The 23,760-nt window shown below is 56.9% G+C and overlaps 2 protein-coding genes across 4 annotated transcripts; one reads left to right on the top strand and one right to left on the bottom strand.

Annotated features, from left to right (window-relative positions):
* Nucleotides 1-1,611: 1,611 nt before the first annotated feature.
* NPAS1 (neuronal PAS domain protein 1) lies at nucleotides 1,612-18,166 on the top strand. Of its 3 annotated transcripts, none has more exons than XM_081274827.1 (12): nucleotides 1,612-1,949; nucleotides 2,974-3,137; nucleotides 3,573-3,808; nucleotides 10,330-10,403; nucleotides 10,643-10,732; nucleotides 12,635-12,803; nucleotides 14,058-14,173; nucleotides 14,503-14,660; nucleotides 15,164-15,270; nucleotides 15,710-15,810; nucleotides 16,868-16,962; nucleotides 17,603-17,738. In XM_081274827.1, the coding sequence occupies exons 2-11, from the start codon at nucleotides 3,016-3,018 to the stop codon at nucleotides 16,928-16,930; spliced, it is 1,236 nt and encodes a 411-aa protein (XP_081130953.1). In that variant the 5' UTR covers nucleotides 1,612-1,949; nucleotides 2,974-3,015; the 3' UTR covers nucleotides 16,931-16,962; nucleotides 17,603-17,738. The 3 variants fall into 3 exon arrangements, with proteins under 3 accessions (XP_081130953.1, XP_081130951.1, XP_081130952.1); XM_081274825.1 differs by having other exon boundaries at nucleotides 1,638-1,949; nucleotides 14,500-14,660; nucleotides 15,663-15,810; nucleotides 17,603-18,166; XM_081274826.1 differs by having other exon boundaries at nucleotides 1,645-1,949; nucleotides 15,663-15,810; nucleotides 17,603-18,166.
* Nucleotides 18,167-18,319: 153 nt separating this feature from the next.
* On the bottom strand, nucleotides 18,320-20,614 carry TMEM160 (transmembrane protein 160). Its single transcript, XM_081273685.1, has 3 exons — nucleotides 20,360-20,614; nucleotides 19,199-19,291; nucleotides 18,320-18,662 (listed from the first exon to the last, which is right to left on the bottom strand). Exons 1-3 carry the CDS (start codon nucleotides 20,565-20,567, stop codon nucleotides 18,397-18,399), a joined length of 567 nt encoding a protein of 188 aa, XP_081129811.1. The 5' UTR covers nucleotides 20,568-20,614; the 3' UTR covers nucleotides 18,320-18,396.
* Between the last annotated feature and the right edge of the window lie 3,146 nt (nucleotides 20,615-23,760).

The raw sequence follows: 23,760 nt of genomic DNA, 5'->3' as shown, positions 1-23,760 counted from the left end.
AGTGTGAAGCTTAAAGAAGATGGTTGGACTCTGAAGGCTGCTTCTGTGGCTGGTCTGTTGCAATATTCCATGCAACACAGCCTTTGGGCAGCCACCAGATGCTTGAGGGATACTGAAGCAGAAAATGTCTCCGTATGTATCTCTGGCAGATCTCTGAGAGGGGTTCTGTCCCCAGGTCACAGTGAGAACTGTTGGATGAAAATGATAACCCCACAGATGCAAGAGGGGAAAACCAGAATTCAATCATCCTCTTTTTACGGGGGACAAAAGGGAGGCCCAGACAGGTGGAGCCCTCAGCAGGAAGTGCAGCAGCAACCCCAGCAGCAGGACCCTAACCTCCACTAGAGCTGCATGTGTCCGGAGCCATAAACCTCAGTACCGGGCACCTCTTGAGGCGGCCTTGTGCCTGCCCAGGCCTCACAGCCAAAGTAATGTCAAGAGACAGGAGCCAGCCAGGCCTGGTGGTGCACACCTGAAATCCCACAGGCTCGGGAGGCTGAGGCAGGAGGATCGCCAGTTCAAAGCCAGCCTCAGCAAAAGCGAGGCATAGGAAACTCAGTGAGACCCTGTCTCTAAATGAAATACAAAATAGGGCCAGGGGTGGGGCTCAATGGTTGAGTGCCCCTGAGTTTAATCCCCCCAAAGGGAAAAAGAGAGAGAGAGACAGGAGCCAGTGACCTGGGCCTGAGTCCCTCTCAGACACGTGTAAATATTGCTGGTTGAGAGATCATCATAACCAGGCTATTGAGCCTGTCTGTGCCTCAGTTTCTCTAGCTGTAAAATGGACCTATTAGAGAGGCCAGTGCAGACCTTGCTACAGAATAAAGGACGGCCAAAAATCGGCACCCCCTAATCGTTAACTATGACTGTGTTACAGTGCTCTTCTGAGCCAGTGCGCACACACATTCATCTGTTTACCCATCTGTTCAGAGGTGCCCACACTCTCTGGGAATACCTGCCTGCCTCCCTCTCCTAGAGACCCCTGTTTTCCATCCCCAGGTTGGGATCTCACTCCAGAGGCCTTAAGTACCTGCAGACCTGCCTTCCAAGCAGGCAGCAGAGCACACTGGGACCCGGGTCTGGAGGAGAGGAAGTCTGGGATGAGTGTAGGTTCCCCTATCAGAGTTGGCAAGACCTGGCTAGGACACCTGGGTCCCTGCCATCTGTTCCAGCGGCTACAACCCCTCAGTTCCCATTTACCACCTAAATGGCTCGGATGTCTCTGCAGTGGGACATGGAAGTAAGACCCCAGGTTCCTGGCCTCTGGAGTTCCTCAGGCACCCAAGTGTCAGTACCAGAGACCTATGGAAAGGGGCTAGGTCTGGACGCCAAATCCTGGCCTTGTAAGGGGTGTGGGCTCCGGTACGAGGTCCCAGGCTTATCGGGGAAGGGTATGCTGGCACCCCAAAATTCTCAACTGGAAAGGGAGGGTCTCAAACGCCTGGATCTGTGTCCCTGAAGGGGACGTCTGAGTCTCCTCTGGGGGGCTTGGGCGCAGGGTACTGTCCTTGTCCGAGGGGCTGTTGGAAGGCAGGATTATCTCGGAGGAGCTGGGGCACTTGACACCTTCCGAGCGCGGTGAATATGCGGAGACTCCGGGTTCCTCTCCAGGTCTGGAGACGCTCCGACTCCGAGGTTTTGACCCCTGATGTTGCTGTGAGGTGAGGCCGGGCTGCGGGACACCGAGGTGAGGACTCCCTACCAACCAAAGGCGCGAGTGCTGGCGGTGGGCTGGGCCGAGGGGTGGAGACGCGGTGGGCGGGGTCCCGACAGACCCCGCCCCCGCCCGGCGGCGCTGTCCGCGGTCTCCGAGTCTGCGGGGCTGCGGTGGGCGCTGAGAGCCAGGCGCCACAGCCCGCGGAGCCCCGCTCGCCCCAGGGTCTATGGAGTGGCCCCTCTGCGCCGCCTGGCCGGCCTCACGCCGCGCCTGGAGTCTGCCCCGCGGCCAGGTAACCGGGTTGGTGTCCTCTGAGTTGGGGACGCCTGGAGGCTTGAATGGATGGGAAGAGGAACTCCTGGGTCCTGGAGGAATATGGGGTCGCAACTCTAGTGTCCTGGGGGCTAGAGGATCAGGACGACTGTATCCCCAGGCTGGGGACAGGGGTACACTGCTGTTTGCGTCCTGGGGAAATAGGAGATCAGGGAACCTAGACGCCAGGGTCGGGGGCATCTGGACACCTGGATGCGGAGGCTTTGGGGCGGCCTGGATCCTTCAGGAAAGGGGCGTCCTGGAGCCCAGTTCTGGAAGAAAAACCTTCTGGTTCTAGAGGATCCGGTTACCAAGACACCTGGGCCCTGAGTATAGGTCCATCTGGGGGTGTCCCGGGGCCGAGGCTATGGTCACCGCATGGGGGTTGGCTCTCGCACGCTGGGGTCTTCAGAGAGGAAGTTGAAATTGCGGAAATTTGGCGGCTCAGACACTTGGCGCCACCCCCGAGGGACTGAGGGATCCCTGGGCAGGACATAGGGTGGGGCCCTGGCCTCTGCCCCCTACCTCATTAGCCTAGCCTAGGAAATAGGCGCACCGCGGATCCGAGGAGGCCGACGCTGGGGATGGGTTTGGGGGGCGGATCCCCGGGACCAAAGGCCAGGGGGCTGGAGCCCTGCGTGCCTGGGCCCCGCAAGGCGCCCGCCCCCAGCCCGGCTTGGGCATGCTTGGCACGCAGCGCGCGGGCCGGTCCGATCCGTATGCGCGCCGCGTGCGCCCATTGGTATGCGGGAGCCGGCCCGGCGCGGGCGTGAGGCGGGCGCGCTGGCGGGCGGCGCGGGGGAGGCGGCGGCGGGGCACGTCCTCACCCAGAGCGCCAGCCAGGGGCAGGGCAGGGTAGGAGCTGCGGCTTCTGTCCCCGGGCCTCTAAGGAGGGGAAACTGAGGCACCATCCAGGCCAGCTTCAGGGACCCCGCAGGGACCTCAGTTTCCCCAAAGGTTTCCCCAGGGCACTGAGCGCCGCCTCTGACTCCTTCCGGCTGCAGGAGACGCGGGTCCCTGAGCCTGCCTGAAGCAGCCCCCGCGAGATGGCGGCCCCCTATCCCGGCAGTGGCGGCGGAAGCGAGGTCAAGTGCGGGGGAGGCCGTGGCGCCAGCGTCCCGTGGGACTTTCTGCCTGGGCTGATGGTCAAGGCCCCGCCTGGACCCTGGTGAGCTAAGCCCCGCCCCCTTGGTTATGGCCCCGCCCCCGGGGAGGTGCCCCGGGGAGAATTCACACTCACTTTTGGGTTCGCGTCCCCGGGGAGGGTTCCTCCCGAGCTTTCTGCCCCGCCCCGACTTACTGAACGGTGGTTTGGTACCTGTCTGCTGCGTTCGGTTTCTAGTCCCTTCGGCCAGAATTCAGAATCAGGATTGTTAATCCCTCCCTTCTTCCTCCTCCCCCTAGAGGACGGGCTTACACCCAGGTCTGTCCCCACCGCCGGCCACGTATAGAATTCGCACTCAGGTCTGCCCCCATCGCCAGGGGATTGAGTCCACTCCCAGTGTCCCTCCAGTTCCCGGGGCACCAGGAGGCCGGGTTTGCCCCCCGCCCCTCTCCCTGGGCCCCTGGCCCAGCTGATGCCTCCTCCCGGCCGCCCACCCAGCCTGCAGGCGCAGCGCAAGGAGAAGTCCCGTAATGCGGCGCGCTCACGGCGCGGGAAGGAAAACCTAGAGTTCTTCGAGCTGGCCAAGCTACTCCCACTGCCCGGCGCCATCTCCAGCCAGCTGGACAAGGCCTCCATCGTGCGTCTCAGCGTCACCTACCTCCGCCTGCGACGCTTCGCAGCGCTGGGGGCGCCGCCCTGGGGCCTGCGGGCGGTGGGACCACCGGCCGGCCTCGGTGAGTGCGCATGCGCGGGGCGCCAGGGTTCTAGGGACCCAGAAACTGGGATCCGGGCCGCAGGAGATTGAGCCCTGGTCCAGCTCCAGGGGAGTCGGCCAGGCCCTTTGTGTGTCCCTATCACGTGGCTCCTGCCCTCCAAGCCTCGGTTTATTAATCTGTGAAATGGGCACAGAAATTGTGGCGATTTCGTAAATTTTGGCCTAAGCCAGGACGCGGCAACACCAGGCATCGCCAGTAACAGCTGTTATTTTTATTAGGGGAGGTGAATCATTCTTATCCCAAAGAATCCCCATGTCTAATGGATGAGCCGCAGAGAACCCACTTTGGGTTCCCATCACTCGTGGGAGATACCACGCCCAGACCTGCGGAGCGCAGAGGGCATGCAAGGACGTTGGCGCCCGAATCCGGGGTTTGGGGTGCGTGAGGCAGACAGCTCAGCCAAGGGGGAACATGAGGCGGTTCAGGGAGATGTGCCTTGGTCTCTGGGCTGGCTCTGCCGCCCCCCAGCTCTGTAGCCTTGGGCAGGTGGCCTCCTCTCCTGGTGCCTTGTTCATGAAATGGGACTAACCCTCCAACCTCCCCCAGAAGGCCGAGGAGCGGGCAGGCCCGGCTCAGAGGGGCAGTGTGGTCAGGCTGCGGGGCTCTGGCCGGGAGCCTCTGCCTCCCGCGTTCCCAGCACTCAGAGTCCAGCATCAAAGTAGAGCAAAGTTCCCGCCCTGGAGCCACTCCGCCAAGACACAGAGAAATAAGCCACTATCATCTGGAATCTGTAAGAACCTAGACTACGTGAAATACAGATGTATAACTAATTTTATTATCACTCAGACTTGACTATTGATGCCCAGAAGGGCTCTGTCCTTGTCATTACCACTTATATTTGATGCATCTCTGCTTCACTGTTATTAAAAGAAGACGGTGAAAGGTGTTAATCTGAGGTCGTAGGCAAAAGGCACAGGATGCACCAAGCTACCCCTGACCCCTGCCGCAGGAGAAGGGGGTGTCCTTAGGGTGGGGTTGCAGGGGCTCCAATTCCCCTCCTGCCCTGGTCCCAGAGGAGGAGGGGGGGAGAGAAAATAGCATTGATTAAGCTCGCAATAAATCACCATTTAAATTTAAATAATCCGGCTTCCCAGGCGGTAATTAGGCGAATTGACTGGCGCTGAGAGAATGCGGCATTAGCGCCGCTGATTACTGTCATTACCTCGAACAACATGTGCGCCGCTGGGGGATAAACATCTTGTCTATTGTCCCTGAGCTCCAGGGAGGAAAAGGGGGGCTGAGAGAGTGGGCCTGCCGTCCCCCCACTACCTGGATGGGCATTCCGAGGCTCAGAGGGGGCAGGGGTTCCTCGAGGTGACAGCATGGGGTGACAGGCCACCTGTATGCCAGAGCCAGCTGAGGTTGGGCCAGCGTGTGTGGGTGGGTGCAGTACTGCTGGACTGTAGCCCCCAAGTTGGAAGATGAGGGACAGACGCCTGCAGCTGTAGGGGTCCCCCAATAAGGGGCTAAACACCTGCTTCTGTAGTTCAGATGGGGAAACTGAGGATGTCTCGGCTGAAACCAGACAGCAGAGCCTGCTGTCGCCCCTGAAGGGGCCTCATGTCCTCGGTGGTAAGAGTGGCCGGTGACTGCCTGCCCGATGCTAAGCCAGGCGCCCCACACAGAGAACCAGCTGAGCCCTCAGAAGCCATAGGGGGAGGTACTCTGGTGGCCCCAGGTCACACAGAGGGCACACAGCAGGGACTGCAGCATAGGGATGGCGCCTACCTTGCAGATCTCCTGGTGGGGGTATCTGTTACTCAGGGCCTCAGTCAGCCATCTGTAAAATGGGCTGATGGATGTTAAAGTCCAGCCCCCAGGGTCAGTCTAGGAAGGAGAAGGCTCTGCCTCACATCAGCACGCCCTCCTCTTTCAACAAACACCCACTGACCACCTTTCTGTGTCCCTGACCTCCACACCCTGCACACAGGGCCCTGCCCCACCTTCCTCCCTGGTCTCACTTCCTCCTGGCTCCTAGGAGGCTGCCTAGGGTCCTCCACCCGGATCCCCTTCCCTCAGAAGGCCAGCTTTTCAGGAAAGCCTTCCCCCACAGCCCACACCCATCTTCCTTTCTGGTTTTACACCTTTCCCTGGCACTCATTGTCACCCGCATGTGCTTATCTTGTTTATTGTGTGCCCTTTGTCTGCTGAGCTAGAATAGTGCTTGGGTTGCAGGAAGGGCTCAATACATTGTCACTGAGCGGCAGTGGACCCAGGTGAGGTGATGTCTTAGATCACAGGTCAGGCACCACCTCTCTGAGGAAGTGATTTCCTGGAGATTAGGGAGTAAGCTGTAAGGAAGAAGAGTGGTCTAGGCCTGGGGACACAGCAAATGCAAAGGTCCTGAGGCAGACCTTTTGGAAAGCAGGTCACAGCTTTGAGACCTAGGGTTCTGGAGAGGAGCAAGTAAGGTGAGGGTGAACAGAGTGGCCAGTGGGGCCGTGTCATGGTCATGCAGGGCCTCCGGGTCATGGTGAGGATTTGATCACTACCCCAGTGAGACAGGAGCCAGGAAGGAACCCGGGACCCAGGGAGAGAAGCAGGGGACAGGTGGAAGGTGAGGCTTTGGGTGGGAGCTGGTCGGGGTGGGTGATAACCTCGGGTCCAGGCCATGGGGCCTGCTGATGACACACATGGGCGTGAGGAAGAGGAGGGTCGGGTGGACCCCAGGGGACCACCTGGAAGGGTCCACTGCCTCCATGTTATGTGCCATGACATTGGTAAGAATCCAGCAGTGCAGGCTCGGGGTGCACACCTGGAATCTCAGTGACTCCAGAGGCTGAGGTAGGAGGACCACAAGTTCAAGGCCAGCCTCAGCAACTCAGTGAGATCCTGTCTCAGAACAAAACTTGCAAAGGGCTGGGGATGTGGCTCAGGGGTTGAGTAGCCCTGGATGCAGTCCCCTGTACCAAAAAAAATGCGCCTGCGTCTGGCTGGTGCACAGACATCCACTCCATCACAGACGGAGCTAAGGGGACTCAGCAGAACAGGGTCCCTCCCCACAGTGCCCCGAGGTCAGCACCAGGGAGCCAGGAGCCTGGATGATGGGGGGGGGGTCCGTCTTCCAGGCTCCCCAGGGTAAAGAGTCCCGGGATAAAGTGTTGGCACTGGAAGCCAACCCCCGGCGGCCCTTCTCAGGGCAGCTGAAGCTCAGGGCATTAGCCGTGAAGCTGGGCCTCCACTGCTCCCCTCTGCCCTTGCTCTCCCCTGGCCTGCCCCTGGGTCCCTCCTGCACTTCTGCTCCCCTGTCCCCACCTCTGTCCCTTCTCTGTGTGCCTTGATGGCACCTGAGGGCAGTCCCTGAGGAGAAACCTGTTAAGTGAGTGAGGTTGGGGGTCTGGATTTGAAGAGGCACCCGGTGAATTTGGGGGGGGGCGTTTGAGGGAGGAGTCAGGAGGTGGCTGGGCTGAGGGGGTGGGGGCAGAGTGAATGTGAGCATCAGTCAGTGATCAGAGCCGGCTCTGGGGTCCCTGTCGCAGGGGGTGGCCGGGGATGGGGACAGCAGGTCCTGAGCCCCCGCCCCCAGCCCGCCGGCCCGTGGATGCTGTTAATTGCAGCAGCTCAGTCTGACCCGGGCTGGTCCTGGGAGAGGGAAAATGAAGGAATTAGCAAAAATGACAGGGAAAATTGCGACAATTAGCAGGCCCGCATTGTTCCGCCAGTCACCAGGATGGTGGGAGCTGCGTCTCGGGAGGGTCTGCCGCCCCCCTCCCCCCAGTTATTGTTCCTGGAGCTGCAGAGGGAGGAGAGAGGAGCAGCAGTAGGATTGGGGCGCTGGGGGAGGCTTGGCCAGACACTGGGGGGCCAGGGCGGCCTGGGCAGTTGTCATGACCCGGTGTTTTGATGGTCTGGTGGCCTGGTCGTAACAACAGTAATCACACGATTAATGCAATGAATACGCACCCGCTCTGGGCCGGGCGGCTGGGGCTGTGGCCCTGGGGGAGACCCGCACCCCCAAACCCACTTGGCAGAGCAGGAAACTGGGGCTCAGAGAGGAGGAGGGGCTGGTCAGGGCAGGATGGCACTGGAAGCCTGCCCTGGGGACTCTTGAGGAACCAAGTCCTCCCCAGAGTGCCTGCCTCTCCCTTAGGGGGTCAACTATGCAGGGTCGGGGTCACCCTGGGAATCTGGGTGGGGACAGTGTCCAGGACTCTGGTACCTCTGCCGACCTCCAGCACAAGGACTGGGGCCCCAGCTCCTGGCCAAGGGAGGATGACGCCGGGGACCCTGTCACCACCCCTGGCTCCTTCGCCAGTTCTGACTCTGCATTTCTCTCTGGATCTCTTCCCCCCCCCTCTCTCTCTCTCTCATCTTTTTACATCTCTCTGTCTTCCCTCTCTCTTTGTTTAGATTTCTCTCTTTATTTATTTATTTATTTATTTATTTATTTATTTTAAGAGAGAGTGAGAGAGGAGAGAGAGAGAGAAGAGAATTTTTAATATTTATTTTTTAGTTCTCGGCGGACACAACATCTTTGTTGGTATGTGGTGCCGAGGATCGAACCCGGGCCGCACGCATGCCAGGCGAGCGCGCTACCGCTTGAGCCACATCCCCAGCCCTTCTCTCTTTATTTAAGGACCTGTCCTTAGCTTTTTTTTTTTTTTTTTAATGCGGTGCTGGGGATCGAACCCGGGGCCTTGTGCATGTGAGGCAAGCTCTCTACCAACCGAGCTACAGCCTCAGCCTCTTACCTTATCTCCTTTTTAATGTCTCTGACCTTATCTCATTAAAAAAAAAATAAGTTCATTGAAGTAGAATTTACCTACCATAAAGTTAGCCATTGTAGAGGGAAGAGCCCAGTGGCAGTGAGTACAGTGGTCAGGATGCTCTGCAGCCGTCACCATCACCGTGGTCACCTCTGCAAACCGTCTCCATCACCCCAAAACAATCCCAGCCCCATCAAGCCCCTCCCCTTCCCCCAGTCCTGCAACCACTCACCGCTTCAACCTCCATAGAGGCCGACTCTAGACGTCCCCGGGGCTGGAGTCCTGCCCACGTCCTGGTGTGTGCCTTCCACTTGGCACTTTTCTCAAGGTTCGGCCACGTCACGTCACCTGTCAGTTTCGCTCTGGACTCGAAACAGTGTTGAATCGTGTGCACACACCCATGCCATCCACGCCTCATGCGTGGACATTTGGGGGGTCCCCCTCTTGGACCAGGTGAATAACGCCCGGTGGACCCACAGGCACACGTATTTGTTCCCTGGTTTCAACCCCTCTGGTTGCACATCAGGAGCCCAACCACTGCCCTCGGAGTCCCCACCACATGAGGGCCACAGCCGCCGGGCTGTCGTACACCCCCAGCAACATACAACCACCCCGTTTCTCCACGTCCTTGCCGATGCTTGGTTTCTGTTTTGGGGGTTGTTTTTGTTTTAACTCTAGCCATCCCGGTGGGTATGAAGTGGTATGTCACTGTGTTTTGGTTTTGTTTGGTTTGGTTACTGGGGACTGAACCCAGGGGTGCTTTACCACTGAGCACATCCCCAGACCTTTTTATTTTTATTTTTTCATTTTGAAACAGGGTCTCGCTAAGTTCCTAAGGCTGGCCTCAAAACTTGCGGTCCTCCTGCCTCAGTCTCCTGAGTTGCAGGAATTATAGGCCTGCACCCCCGTGCCCAGCCCCCCCCCCCCCGTGTCACCTGTCACTGTGGTGTTTTGTTGTTTTGTTTTGGGTACCAGGGATTAAGCTCAGGGACACTCACCACTGAGCCCCATCCCCAGCCCTATTTTGTGTTTTATTTAGAGACAGGGTCTCACTGAGTTGTTTAGTGCCTCGCCGTTGCTGAGGCTGGCTTTGAACTCTGGATCCTCCTGCCTCAGCCTCCTGAGCAGCTGGGATTACAGGCATGGTGTGATTTGCATTTCCCTGATGACTAAGGACGTTGAACACCTTTTCAGAGCTTGTTAACCATCTGTACATCTTCCCTGGAGAAAAGCCTATTCAAGTCTTTTGCCCATTTTTGAACTGGGCTGTCCTGTTGCAATCCCCCGGTTTCTTCCTGTTTCCCGGGGTCTCTCTCAGCCCCTCTCCCACCCGCCTCCTCACCCTTCAGTCCTCTGTTCAGATGTCCCCCACCTATTCTATTCTCCATGACACTGGCCACAAATGATAGTTCTGTGCCTGTTATTTCTTGCTTTTCTTCATCTGCACCTGGCCTGGGAGCTCAGTGAGGGCGGGCTGGGCTGTCCCGGTCACCTGGTCACCCCAGCACTGCCCACTGCAGGACCTATGGCAGAGGTATTTAGTGAGCTTTGGGGGAGTTAGTGAGTGGGAATGAACGAATCCCTCTCTGCACCCCCGTCTGTCTGTCACTGTATTTGTGACCCTGCCCCCGCCCCACCTCGGGTCTCTTTTCTACTGGGCCCTGGTCACTTGGGGGAATCGTGGGGGATTTGTAGCCTGGCTCCCTGGGGGCCTTCCCAGGCCAAGGTCAGCCAGACCAATAGGCCCTGGCCGCATCCTTCCCTCCGCCCCAGCCTCAGGCCGCCGGGGCCCCGCGGCGCTGGTCTCCGAGGTCTTCGAGCAGCACCTGGGAGGACACATCTTGCAGGTGAGGCCCTTTCCTAGCCTATTGCTCCTCACTGCCACCTGGTGGCCACATCGGGGAACAGTACCCCTTCTGCCGCATCATCCCCTGGGGAGTGAATGCCGGGCTTCGCTGTTGCCTGCCCGTTTCAAGGGTCACCGAAGCCCACCACCCCCAGGCAGAGACCCAGATTTCAGAGCTTGCCTTCCCGCTTGCTGGCTGGAAATCCTCCCTATTCCTGCCTCCGTTTCTCCCGACTCTAGTCCCTAGACGGCTTTGTGTTCGCCTTGAACCAGGAAGGAAAATTCCTCTACATCTCAGAAACAGTTTCCATCTACCTGGGCCTCTCACAGGTAAGGACCACCAGGGGGCCACCATCTCCACCGCCTGGCCCGTGCTTGCTTTTGCTCTCTCCAGACCCCACCCATAAAAGAAATGGACTGAATCCACAGTCCCCATAGTGTGCTCCTTGGAACCCCATGTGGCACCCCCCAGCTCATCTTCATGGTAGTGGTTGGGGGAAGAGTCATTAAAATAACAGGTCAATTTGAGGAAAGCAAATGAGCTGAAAGATCCGTTTGTCAGTAACTGGTTAGCCAGGTGCACCGTGTTTGCCAGCACATTCCTTTTAATCATTTTAAAGTTTGTAGCAATTCATGTTGGAAGGGTTTGAGCCCCCCCCCCCCCCCCCCCCCCGCCTTGGGGAGTGAGTATGTCCCCACTCCTGAACTGGAGATTGAACCGTGAGGCAATTTACCACTAAACTACATTCTCAGTCCTCTTTGGGACAGGGCCTTCCTGAGTTGCAGAGGCTGGCCTGGGACGTGTGACCCTCCTGCCTCAGCCTCCTGGATCACGAGGATTACACAGGTGTATGCCACCTTGCTGTTTTAGTTGATTGACTCTCATTATGTGGTTAACTCAACATGCTGTTTCTGCCCCAGCTCCTGCAAAATAAAAGGAGGGCAGGAAGACTCAGAAGCCCCTGGCTCAGGAGCCCTGGCCTCTTACAGCTTCTAGGCCTAGCCAATCCATTCAATGCAAATTGCTATCAACTTTTATCATTTCTACAAATCTGTTGGCAAATGGGAAATTGGGGAACTTCGGTTCATTGTCTAGCTGGCTTTTGTTGGTCATCAGGTTAGCGATTCCTGGAGTGGGAAGAGAAAGAAAAGGAATTTGGACAAGAGGAAGGGGGCACACAGGAAGAGTGGAAGAAAGGCTTAAAAGGGGGGGGTGTCAAAGCTGGGGAGATGGTTCAAGCCTATAATCCAGTGGCTCAGCAGGGAGGCAGGAGAATTGAGACGTCAAAGCCAGGCTCAGCCAAAGCAAGGCAGGCGCTAAGCAACCCGGTGAGACCCTGTCTAAATAAAATAGGGCTGGGGATGTGGCTCGGTGGTTGAGTGCCCCCGAGTCCACTCCCCAGTACCCCCGCAAAAAAGGGGGGCTCAAAGCCAGGTGGTGCATGCCTGTAACCCCTGTGACTCAGGAGGCTGAGGCAGGAGGATTGCAAGGTCAAAGCCAGCTTCAGCAACTTAGCAAGACTTGGTCTCAAAATATAAAAAAGGACTGGGGATGTGACTCAGTGCTCCTGGAATCAATCTCAGATGCAAAAAAAAAAAAAAAAAAAAAAAGATCAGAGTCAATGAGGGGGAGCAGTCCAGAGGGATGAAGACTAGTGGGAGACCCGTGACCCCGGTAGAGGGGCGATGAATGGAGAGCTGTGGTCAATTAGCAATGTGGGGAGGGGGCTTGAGTGGGGACTCGGGGCAGGAGTGCAGTGGAGAAGAGATGGGGGTCCGGGCTGGGGGCGGCGGGGAGAGAAGGACCCCTGAGAGAGATTTTGGAGGTCGACGTGAATGTAGAGGCGCTGCTTTGAGGGCTCTCACGCTTTCCAGGGCTGGGAAGCTACCCCAGCGCTCGCTTTCCGAGTTCCCTGCGATCCCCGCCGGGACAGGCTGCCTGCTGTAGGGTGGGAGCGGAGAGGAGCTAGAAAACCGCGGCTGTGACAACCCGCTGTCAGAGTTACCTAGAGTAGTCAGAGTTAGAAAAACTTTAATAATCCCTGGGCACGACTCTCCCCTGGGAGGGCGCAGGAAGAACCTGTTTGTGGCCTCCATTAAACAGGTAAACGTTATTTCTGCTAAAAAGCCCAGGATTGGCACGGGGCACACTCGCGCGCGGGCCCCACCCCCTGGGGCGAGAGGCTGCGCGCGCACCTGACGCGCCCCTGCACTCCCCTCGGCCGCCGGCAGGTGGAGCTGACTGGCAGCAGCGTCTTCGACTACATCCACCCCGGGGACCACTCGGAGGTTCTGGAACAACTGGGGCTGCGGACCCCGACCCCCGGGCCCCCCACCCCGCCCTCCGTCTCGTCCTCTTCCTCCTCCTCTTTCTCCTCGCTGGCGGATGCCCCGGAGATCGGTAATTCCAAGGACCCCCCAAAAGAAGGAAGCCCGGGTGAAGCAGGGGGCGCCTGTTCTGCTCTGTCTCCTTTAAACGAAACCCACTCTCCCTTGCGCAAAGCAAGTCTGTAGAACCAATCAGCCTGAGCGATGAGACTCGGCTCGCTAAAACTGCCAAACTCCCTAGAATGGCCAGGCTCCCCAAGATTTGAGTTTCAGAAAGACCTCTCTGCCTGCTGAATAAAGGTGGGAGTGACTTCGGAAAATAATCTGGCAGGCAGGCACGCGTAGGGGGACATTCGCATTGTGCTGTGCCTTTAAGTACATAACTGCATTGTATTCTAACTAAAAGCAGGAACTATTATCTCCATATTACACAGCAGAACACGGAGACACAGCACAGAGAGGTTAAGTTAATTGCCCCGGGTCACACAGCTATAAGTGATTGAATTGGACTCCAGCCCAGGCTTGTCTCTTTCCTCCAGTGGAAATTTCCACTCTTGTGGTGCAGAGAGTGTGTGTTGGAGATTAGATCCTGAAAGCTACTTTTAGCTCTGAAATGTTGGGGGCCTATGAGGTTTAACTCTCCCGTAAATTGAATTTTCCTATATTGGGTTTGCTAAACACCAAAAACACCTGGTACATCAGCAGGGACTGCCAGCTTGGGGGGGATGTCTGTTACACACGAGGAAGAAGTGTGGCTGTCTGCACCTGAACTTGAGACTCAGAGTACTTATGTGAGCATTTTTGTAAGACCATATCAGGGCTCACAGGATAATCTGGATTTTTGAGTTTCATTAGTTGCTATTCCCGAGCCTCCCTCTGTGCCAGGTCCTATGCTGGGGACAGAGTAAGGACAGTTCCATCCTCCTGGAGTTCACAGTCCAGTGGGGAAGACTGACCTGGTCCTGACAGACTGACAGTTGAAACTGGACAGAGCCCAGATAGGGGACCTGAATCCCGACAGCTGGCCTAGCCTGGGGATCAGAGAGGGACTTCCTGGAGATGTGTGAGCCGAGACCTGGAGGAAGAGGCTGCAGGACCCTGGGAAGCTGTGGTGGTGGGATCAGGAGGGCCAGGGTCTGATGGGAGCTTGAAGACCCGCCTGGCTGCAGCAGAGGGGAGATGGGCAGGTGGCAACGAGCTGCATGATCAGGTGTTCTCTGAGGGGTGCACTGGGAACCTATCAGGGTCCCGGCTCTCGCTGGCTCTGCGGTAGGTGGGGCTGTGTGACCTCTCTAGGACCCCATAACTGCCCTGCTGTCCTCCCCAGAGACCAGCCCTGCGGAGGGGCCCGCCTCCTCCCGGGTGCAGGAGCGCTCCTTCTTCATCCGCATGAAATCCACCCTCACTAAGCGGGGGCTGCACGTCAAGGCCTCAGGGTACAAGGTGGGTGTGGGCATCTGGTCCCAGCCTCTGAGGCACATCCTGTGGTCTGGGGCAGAGCTTGTGCATCCCTGCCAGCGATGTCCCTGGTCCGAGGGTGACCGAGGGAAACCTGGTGGAGGCTTCTCTAGCTATAGATGGTTTAGGGAACCAGGTCTAGGATCTGAGGGCCCCTCCTTTCCCTCCGTGCCCCAGGGCCTCTGGGTGACAGGTGGAACCTGGTGGAATGGCCTGATTATGGTCTTCCTGCCCCTGGCCTTGCCCCGCCCCAACCATGCCCACTATCCACTGGTACCGCCTTGCTTGTCCCCAACTACACCCACCACCAGCAGGTCATCCACGTGACAGGGCGCCTGCGGGCCCGTGCGTTGGGCCTGGTGGCTCTGGGTCACACCTTGCCCCCAGCCCCACTGGCTGAGCTGCCTCTGCATGGACACATGATCGTCTTCCGCCTCAGCCTGGGTCTCACCATCCTTGCTTGTGAGAGCAGGTACCGGGGTCGGGGACTGGGGCGCGTGGATGGGGGCGCACAGGAGACCTGGGGTTCTGTGGAAGTCAAAGGGACTGCTGGGTCTGCGGACTGGGGCATCGGGGACCTCGGGAGGAGGAAGAGCAGCGGAGGGGCAGGGTAACAGGCAGAAGGGACGCCCCCCTTCCCGCCTCGGCCTGGGTGGTATCCTTGGGGCTGGAGGAGGGCGGGGCCAACGGAGCTCCGCCCCTCCCCAGCCCTTTCCTCTGGAGCCTCTCCTCCCTGCACTCCTGCACTGGGCGGTGGGGAAGATTAACAGTGAAACGGTCCCTGTGCTGAGAGCACCATCAAAGCCCTGCTCGCAGCCACCCTGCGAGGGACACTATTATTATCATGCCCACTTCACAGCTGAACAGAAGCCCAGAGCCCTCAGGGCAAGGGCTTGGACCCCGGGTCACTCTGGAGCCCACTCTGTTTCCCCCCACACCATGGTCTTGGACTCCTCCCCTCTTCTGTCATCCCAGAGTCAGCGACCATATGGACCTGGGGCCCTCAGAGCTTGTGGGCCGCAGCTGCTACCAGTTCGTCCATGGACAGGATGCAACCAGGATCCGCCAAAGCCACCTGGACCGTGAGACACACCACAGACCCCCCCACACAAACCAGACCTGAGTACCCTCACTGTTCCCTGAAGTCCTCCTTCAGGGCTGGCCACGGTGCCTCCTGCTGCACCTGTGGTTCCAAGGGCTCAATTTGTCACACGAAGAGGGCAGCAGGAGACTCAGCAAGGACTCAGGGTGTGGGCGGAGGGCTAAAGGGGCTGTGGGGCCTCTGACCCACCCTTGAAACGCTGCAGGCTTCCGTACTGGACCACCTCTGGGCTCTGACTCTGGCTCTCTGTCTCCCTCTCTCTGCTGGTCTTTCCCTCTCTGCCCCCTCCTCCTGTCCACCATTTCTGACCCCCTCCCCGTCCCCACCCTGCCCTGTCCCTTGGGTCTCTTCTGACCTCTGGGCTGGGTCCAGTGCTGGACAAGGGCCAGGTGATGACCGGTTACTACCGTTGGCTGCAGCGTGCTGGGGGCTTCGTGTGGCTGCAGTCTGTGGCCACCGTGGCTGGCAGCGGGAAGAGCCCTGGGGAGCATCACGTGCTCTGGGTCAGCCATGTGCTCAGGTGAGAGCTGCTGCTCCCCTCCTGCGGGCGCAGAGCCCAGCCCCCGAGAACTCCTCCCAAGGATTCTGCCACCTGCCCGCAGCTCAGGGTGGGGGTCTTCAGGGAGAGCCTTGGGAACAGGACAAGTCCTGAGGGGTCTGAAAACCTGAAGGGGAAAGGAGACCGTGAGAGGGAGAAGGACACAGAGAAGAGGTGGGAGGGTGGGGCAGGTTCATGGTGGCTTCCGGTCCAGGCTGAGGACTTGAAATTGACTCTGGGCACTGGGGAGCCATAGTAGGCTCCTACCAGGGGAGGGCCACAGAGTAGACGGACTCATGGAAAATGAGTGGGAAAGGCAGAGGAGAGAAAGCTATTGCCATCAGAGGCCCAGCAGAAACAGGCTCAGGGCAACAGGAAGTAGGGGCATGGCTTGGGGCCGGCGTATAAAGTCTTGAAAGAAAAGGCTGAGGATGACTAGAGGCCTTTCATATGGGGCACTGGGGAGCCATAGGCGGCTTTAGATCTGAGGAGGGTCATAGTCAAATCTGCTTTGGGGAAAAACTCTCTTGCTACTATGAAGATGAAGGTCTGAGAAACAAAATGGGTGCTGGGGGACCAGAAAGTAGGCTGGGGCAGGTTTGGAAAATGCCAGACTCTAAGGCTGGAAGAGGGAGATAAAGCAGTCTTCTGCTCAGATTTGGGCTCTGGAGGGGAGCCGCAGTTCTGGAAGGAGATGCTGAGAACACATGAGCACAGGGTGCCCGGGGGCCCCCAGACAGAAACAGCAGGAGCACACGGTGCCCAGGGGCACCAGACAGTACCAGCAGGCTGGCCAGTGGCTGTGTGGATCTGTGTGGTTGGGCTAGAAGCCAACTTGGAGTTTGGGGGTCTGGAGAAGAGTCCTTTCAGTACTTTGGGGTGGAGGCTCCATATTCCCTGGTGCAGTCACCTGCACTCACAGTGTAGGGGGGGACTTCACTTACTGCTGCAGGTGGTGTGGGGCAGGAGGGCACCTTCCCTTGCCAGAGGCTGGGCAGCCAGGGACCCCTGGCTCCCAATGCCATCCTCTTGTCCCCAGCCAAGCGGAGTGTGGCCAAACACCTCTGGATGCCTTCCAGCTTCCAGCCAGTGTGCCCTGTGAGGACACATCCAGCCCAGGGCCAGAGCACACAGGTAAGCCCCTCCCACCTGGGCCCCTGGGAAGCCCCTCAGGACTGCCCAGTCCTGCAGTGTCCAGTCTGGAAGCCACATGTGGCTATTTACATTAAAATTAAAAATCCGCTGGCACATGCCTATAATCCAGCAACCAACCAGGCAGAAGGATCTCAAGTTTGAAGCCAGCCTCAGCAACTCAGTGAGGCCCTAAGCAACTTACAAGGCCCTGTCTCAAAAGAAAAAGAGTTGGGGACAGGGCTCAGTGGTTAAGAGTTCCCGGGTTCAATCCCTGCTACCAAAAAAGAATAAAAGAAAGAAAAGGAATCCACATCTTGATCATACTCCTCGCCACATGGGACAGTGCAGATCTAAAACATTTCCAGTAAGTGGAACGTTGTATTCTGGAAAGTTTCATGGATCAGCACAGGTCTAGATTGGGACTTCTCAACCTCAGCTCTACTCCTGTTTTCGGCTGGACGGTCCTTTGCTGTCCTCTGCACTGGAGGATGTTTAGCAGCACTTCTGGCCTCTGCCCACTACATGCAGTGGCCCCCCTCCCAGTGTGACAACCTCAGCAAGTGTTCCCTAGCTGAGAAGGGCAGGGCGAGCCCCCAGCCCACGGGGGAAGGCTGAGGGCTTCAGAATCGGCCTCTTCCAGAGCGGGAGCCCCCAGTGGAGAGGAAGCAGGTCGTCCCCGCCGACAAGGACGAGGCCCCGCAGACGCGCGGCAAACGCATCAAGGTGGAACCGGCTTCCAGGGAAAGGCAAGGCCACGAGGACAGTGGGGACGAGGAGCCCTCCAAACGGCCGGCCCCACCGCGACGGGAGTTCACGTCTGTCATCCGGGCCGGGGCGCTGAAGCAGGATCCGGTGCGGCCGTGGGGCCTGGCGCCGCCCGGGGACCCCCCACCCGCCCTGCTCCACGCAGGCTTCCTGCCGCCCGTGGTGCGGAGCCTGTGCACGCCCGGCGCCATCCGCTACGGCCCCGCCGAGCTGGGCCTCGTGTACCCGCACCTGCCGCGGCTGGGTCCCAGCCCCGCGCTCCCCGAGGCCTTCTATCCCAGCCTGGGTCTGCCCTACCCTGGGCCTCCGGGCACCAGGGTGTCGCGGAAGGGGGACTGAGGACCGCGGGGCAGTGGACCTGGGGAGGGCGTGGCGGGGCCAAGCTGTCAGCCCTCTTGAGAATTAAACGCCCGCCGGGCGGGGCTGGGCACCGGCTCCACCTCCATCTCATCTCCTGGATGAGCTCCACCTGCCTGCCCCACCATCCCCACTGCCCCCCCCCCCCCCGCCGCAGTCCCCACTGCCCTCCTCCCTCGGCCCCACCTCCTCCAGGCCCAGCCTTCCCCAAGCAACAGGAACCACCACTCTGGAGCGAGGGAAGGGTCAGGTTTTAATGTCCCAGTCCTGGGGCCCGGGCCGCCCAGCACCAGCCGGTCGGCACAGCCTTGCTTACTCGGGCGGTGGCCGGCCTGCTTCATCTGGGCCTTCGGCGCTGGCCGCCCCATCGTCCTCGGGTACCAGTTCCACATCAAGCTCTAGCTGGCCCATGTAGAGGCCCACGGCACAAGCCCAGAGCAGACTAGCGGCCAGCACGGCCCCAACGCCCGCCGCCGCGCCCCCCAGAGAGAGCTGCATGGGTCCCCGCAGCGACGCTAGGCCCACGGCATAGGAGGCGCCGCCCCACACTACACACAGGCCGCCCAGCAGGAAGAAGCCTGTGGAAGACAAGACCAGGGTCAATGGAGGGCAGGGACTGGAGCACCAGCCTGGTGCTGCCCCCTTGAGGGGCTGGGGGAGATCAGGGACAGAGGCTGGGCTAGGAAGGGATTGGAGCAAACCCAAGGGTGGATTAGGGGGCTGGAGCAGTTCAGGGCCAGGACCAAGGTGGCTGCGCATAAACGGGAATCAGGGTGTCCATGCTTGGAAGTGAAGTCCAGGAGAGTGAGGGCTGGTCTGGGAGCAAAGAGAATGCTGGAGGGGCAGAGGCAGAGCCATGCAGGAGGGCTGGACAAAAGCCCTTCAACTCTAAGAAATCAGATTGGAAGAGGAAGCCCCATAGCCATGCCCTGAGCCACCACTTGAGGGATCTGTGCCCCTGAATAGAGGTGGGTGGGAGGCCCACACTCACCAGTGTGTCCCGTGGAAGAGTGAGAGGCTCTACATTTATAACTGGGGGAGGGGCAGGAGGGAGTCCATGTTGAGAGGGAGCACCCTCACTCCCTTGAGAGTGAGAGAAGGGGTCTACACTCACCATAGGCTGCTTCCCGACCCATGTCACTCTGCATGAAGGAGATGACCCCGATGCCAGATGCCAGGAGGCCATTGCGGAACCAGGAGAGGAAGGCTAGAGAGAGGGGGAGATGGAAGCACAATGTCAGCCCAGCCTGACTCCCACTCCCAACCCCCACCCCACCCAGAGAGTCAAACCCTGGGCCTTCCCCTCATCCCACTTCCACCCCATCCAGCCCCCCCCCAAACCCTGTCACCTCAATCTCTCACCCCATCACTGAGCCCCTCTCCCCCAAATTCTGCACCACCCGAGATTCAAGTCAGTCTGCAGAACCTGGAGGATAATTTAGAGCCCAAAGTGAAGAATCTCCATCTGAAGGCAGGAAAGCCCCAAGAGGTGGTCCTGGTCACCCTCCTGCCCACATGGTATCTCCATGGCACCCCCTCTCACTTCTTTCTCAGACACCTGGAACAGGCTCCTCCCACCCAAGCCTTTCTCCAGCTTCCCTCTTCACCTTCCACCAAATGCCACCCTCTCCTACCGGGTATGGTCGTCCTCAATGCATCCACATCTTCCCACCACCCCCGCTCAAATTCCTGCGTGGTGTTGGCAGGCTGGTCCCATTACAAGACCCCACACTATCCCACTGTACCTCCAAACTGCCACCCCCACCCCTTGTTGAGTTCCCTCCCCCTGCAGCATAGATCACCTCTCCCTCCAATCAGACGAGAACTTTTCTTCTATTGGTTGTGCCCTCCTCCAATCCGGAGCGTCCCCATCTTCTGCGGGGAGCCACACTCCCGCTTTATACCGAGTGGTCGCCTCTACAATTCGAATGGACCCCTCTTGCAAACAACTCCCTCACTCTTAGGCTGCCTCTGCAAACCTCTTTCATCCAGAAAGGCGCAATTCTATCAAGCTGCCTCTCCTCGTCGGACCACCGCTTCCGATCCCTCCTGCACCGAGCACTCCTCCTTCCGCAAGTCCTTGCCCTATGCGGACCTCCTGCGCTCCTCGACCAGGGTTTCTCTGCGCTTATACGGAAGCCCTTCTCCCTGCCGAGCCCAGGCCCTGTTTCCAGCAGGAACCGCACGCACCCTCGTCCCCGCACACATACGCCCACCGCTCAGCCACACGGTCCCCCGTCTCTCACCCGAGCTGACCCCATTCCCTACCACAGACCTGTCTCGTGAGCCTTTCGGAGGAGCCAGGCGTCCGCGCGGTCCAGTTCGGACACTGGGGGCGGAGAAGCTCCGGCGCGGGGACCGTGGCCGGGGGCGAAGGACCCCCGGGCGCCCCCACTCCGGGGCCGCTGAGGCGGCAGCAGCGCCCCCCGGAAGCGGACTCGGGCCAGGCGGGCGACCCGAGCCCACCACCAGCCGCCTCCCATAGTTCGCACTACAGCCGCCGCGCGCCGCCCCGCCCCAAGAGCCGCCTGTAGGCTGCAAGACGCGTCACTCAGGAGTAGCGGCCCTCCCATTAGGTTTTCGCCCGCCACTCAGGTCCGGTAACCATTGTCCATTGGTCAGAATGGTGATGATTCCTCCTCTGTCATCTATGCCGGTAGTGTGCGTCCCACCTTGCTTTTACCACTCGACTACGAATCCCAGCGATCATTGCGTCGGGGGAGGCCTCTCTCCAGAAGCCGGCAGCGCGGTGTCTGCTGGGACTTGTAGTTTTAAACATAATCCCAAAGGCGAAAACAAACATCCAGGAGCTTAATGTAGAATCTTTGCAATACTCGGGGGAGTCCGGAGAGTAGAGTAAAACTCCTCAGTAAGCTGACCAATGAGCGATTATACTACTACTATTTTGTATTCCTCTCTAGTCTTTTTATGTAGATGTAAAATAAGATGCTGTTTGACAAATTTTTTTTTCCAGATAACTTTACTGTGAACCTTGAATTGTGGTATCACAATTTTTTCCCGTAACATTTAAATTTATAATCTTAAAAACATTGTTTATTTTTGAACATGGTGCTAAATGCAGGGTTCAATGAAAAGTAAACCCCAACCAGTCCCCTAACCAGTTTCCATCCCCTATTTAACACCATCATATTTAATGTTCCTATGGATACATTATAAGAACATACCAGAAGTGATTGATCCGGACGCCTCTGTTGGATACCAAGGTTGTTTCCATTTTTTCCCTGCTATAGACATATGTAGTTTCCTTTAAGGTCTAAGCCTCTGGTTTTAGGAGGGACAAGATTCCACTGGGGGGCTCAGGTTGTAGTGGAGCGCTTGACTAGCTTGTATGAGGCACTGGGTTGGTTCCTCAGCTAGGCCAACGCTTTGCTGCTGAGCTATATCCCAGCGCATGTCAGGTCCATGTACTTAAAGGAAAAAAAAAAAAAAAGAGGCAGATAAAACGTTTAAAAACATCCCACTGGCAAACTTTAGCATCGTGCTTCTGCCACTGGTTGCTCTCTTGGCTTTCTATACACTCACTACACCATGACATAAGTATCTTAATACTTCTCTGGCTGTGAGCTTCCAGTGGATGGGGTACTTAACTGACCCATCTCCATGTCCCCCACCCAACACAGGGGAGGGACTAAGTCAATAATAGCAAACACTTACTGATGGCTTTCTCTGTGCCAGCAATTGTGCTAGGCACATTATGTACATAATGGTTGTTTAGTCCTCACTGCAACCCTAAGAGAAACTGGAATGTTCCCTGTTTTAGAGGGAAACGGCAAAGCTCAGAGGACTGGGATAATAGAAGCTAATGTTAATTGAGCTCAATGTGTCAATCACTGTTCCACTGCCTTGTATAGAGGACCCCATTAAATCTTCAAAATAGCTTCATATAATACCATTATTATTCCCATTTTTCAGAGGAGATAGAGGTTAATCACTACCCTTAATCACATAGCTAATTAAACATTTTTAATGCCAAATTACTAGCCACTGTGCCATACCACTTATATGCATTCATGCATTCATTCATTCAACAAGTATTTACTGAGCAGCTGAACATAGGAGCTCATGCCTATAATCCTAGTGACTCAGAAGGCTAAGATAGGAGGACCACAAGTTTGAGGCCAGCCTCAGACACTTAGTGAGACCCTGTCTCAAAATAAAAACATAAAAATGGCTGGGGATGTACCTCATTGGTAAAGTGCCCCTAGGCTAAATCACCAGCATCAAACCAACCAACCAACAAATAAACACACATACAAACATATACACACACACACAAAAAAAAAAGTTTAAGTATTTACTGAGCACATTTGGCATAAGTCAGTAAACAAAACAGACAAAATTTTCTGCTGTGAATTCCCTCATTCTGATAAAAGGCATCTACAAAACAGCTACAACTAAGCCAGGCACAGTGTGCTGGCCTGTGATCCATCATTCTGGAGGCTGAAGAAGGAGGATGGCAAGTTCAAAGCCAGCCCCAGGAACTTAAGGAGGCCTTGAGCAACTTAGTGGGACACTGATTCAAAATAAAAAAAATTAAGCTGGGTGTGGTGATGAACACCTGTAAAATCCCAGCAAGACCCTGTCTCAAAATTAAAAGGGCTGGGGATGTGGCTCAGTGGTAAAGCAACTCTAGGTTTAATCCCCACTACACCCCCCAAAAATAATAATAAATAGGGCTAAGGTTATTGCTCGTGGTTAGGCACCCCTTGGTCTAATTCCTGGTATAAAAAGAAAGAAAAGAGAAAGGAGAAAGAGGAAGGAAGGAAAGAAGGAAGGAAGGGAGGGAGGGAAGGAGGGATGAAGGAAGGAGCTACTAGTCCCCTCCCTAACCCCGCCCCAGAGCTGTGAAGTGAACCAGAGCTCAGTGCATGCTAGCAAGTGCTGTACCACTGAGCACCTCCTCAGTCCATCAGCCAATAATGGTGAAATATTGACTGCTTTGCCCTAAGATTTAAAAAAGAAAAGAATTCCATTATTTCCACTTCTGATCAACATTGTATTGGAGGTGATAAATATTGCAACAAGTCAAGAAAAAGAAATAAAAGATGTAAAAATCAGAAAAAAGCAACACTGTCTCTATTTATTCATGATGTGATTATTTAGATATTCCTAATAAATTAACTGAACAAAATTAAAACTAACAGGTGATTTCAGCTAGGTTGCAGAAATCAAGGTTGATATACCAAAAAAGTGTGTATCACTCAGCAAAAGTGAGGTGCTAAGCAACTCAGTGAGACCCTGTCTCTAAATAAAATACAAAATAGAACTGGGGATGTGGCTCAGGGGTCGAGTGCCCTTGAGTTCAATCCTCAGTACTTAGGAATAATTTTAATAAAATAAGGTAAGATTCCTATACCCAAATCTAAAAAATACATAGAAGACACATTAAAGAAGGTCTAAATCAGTGGAGAGATGTACCATGTTCATAGATGGGAAAACTGTTTTCCCTGATGCAACTCACAGTCCCGAAGGGGAGGCAGAAAATAAGCAATTAGCATGCCAAATAAGTAAATTATAGAATTCCAGAGAGGGCATCTGACCTAGCCTGGATGTAGGATCGGCAAGGAGATATTTAAGATGAAGTCTGGGGCTGGGGATGTGGCTCAAGCAGTAGCGCGCTCGCCTGGCATGCGTGTGGCCCGGGTTCGATCCTCA

The sequence above is a fragment of the Spermophilus citellus genome, assembly GCF_964194105.1.
Source record: "Spermophilus citellus genome assembly, chromosome: 18".
NCBI classification, from domain to species: Eukaryota; Metazoa; Chordata; class Mammalia; order Rodentia; family Sciuridae; genus Spermophilus; species Spermophilus citellus.
This window is presented reverse-complemented; position numbering and strand designations above follow the sequence as displayed.

Coding starts and splice junctions, on each gene's coding strand:
- NPAS1 (XM_081274825.1), top strand. CDS start 3,016: ATGGCGGCCCCCTATCCCGGCAGTGGCGGCGGAAGCGAGGTCAAGTGC. Junction 3,809..10,329: donor GGGACCACCGGCCGGCCTCG/GTGAGTGCGCAT, acceptor CCTCCGCCCCAG/CCTCAGGCCGCCGGGGCCCC. Junction 12,804..14,057: donor GGCGGATGCCCCGGAGATCG/GTAATTCCAAGG, acceptor TGTCCTCCCCAG/AGACCAGCCCTGCGGAGGGG.
- TMEM160 (XM_081273685.1), bottom strand. CDS start 20,567: ATGGGAGGCGGCTGGTGGTGGGCTCGGGTCGCCCGCCTGGCCCGAGTC. Junction 19,292..20,359: donor CCGAAAGGCTCACGAGACAG/GTCTGTGGTAGG, acceptor CCCTCTCTCTAG/CCTTCCTCTCCTGGTTCCGC. Junction 18,663..19,198: donor GGGTCGGGAAGCAGCCTATG/GTGAGTGTAGAC, acceptor TGTCTTCCACAG/GCTTCTTCCTGCTGGGCGGC.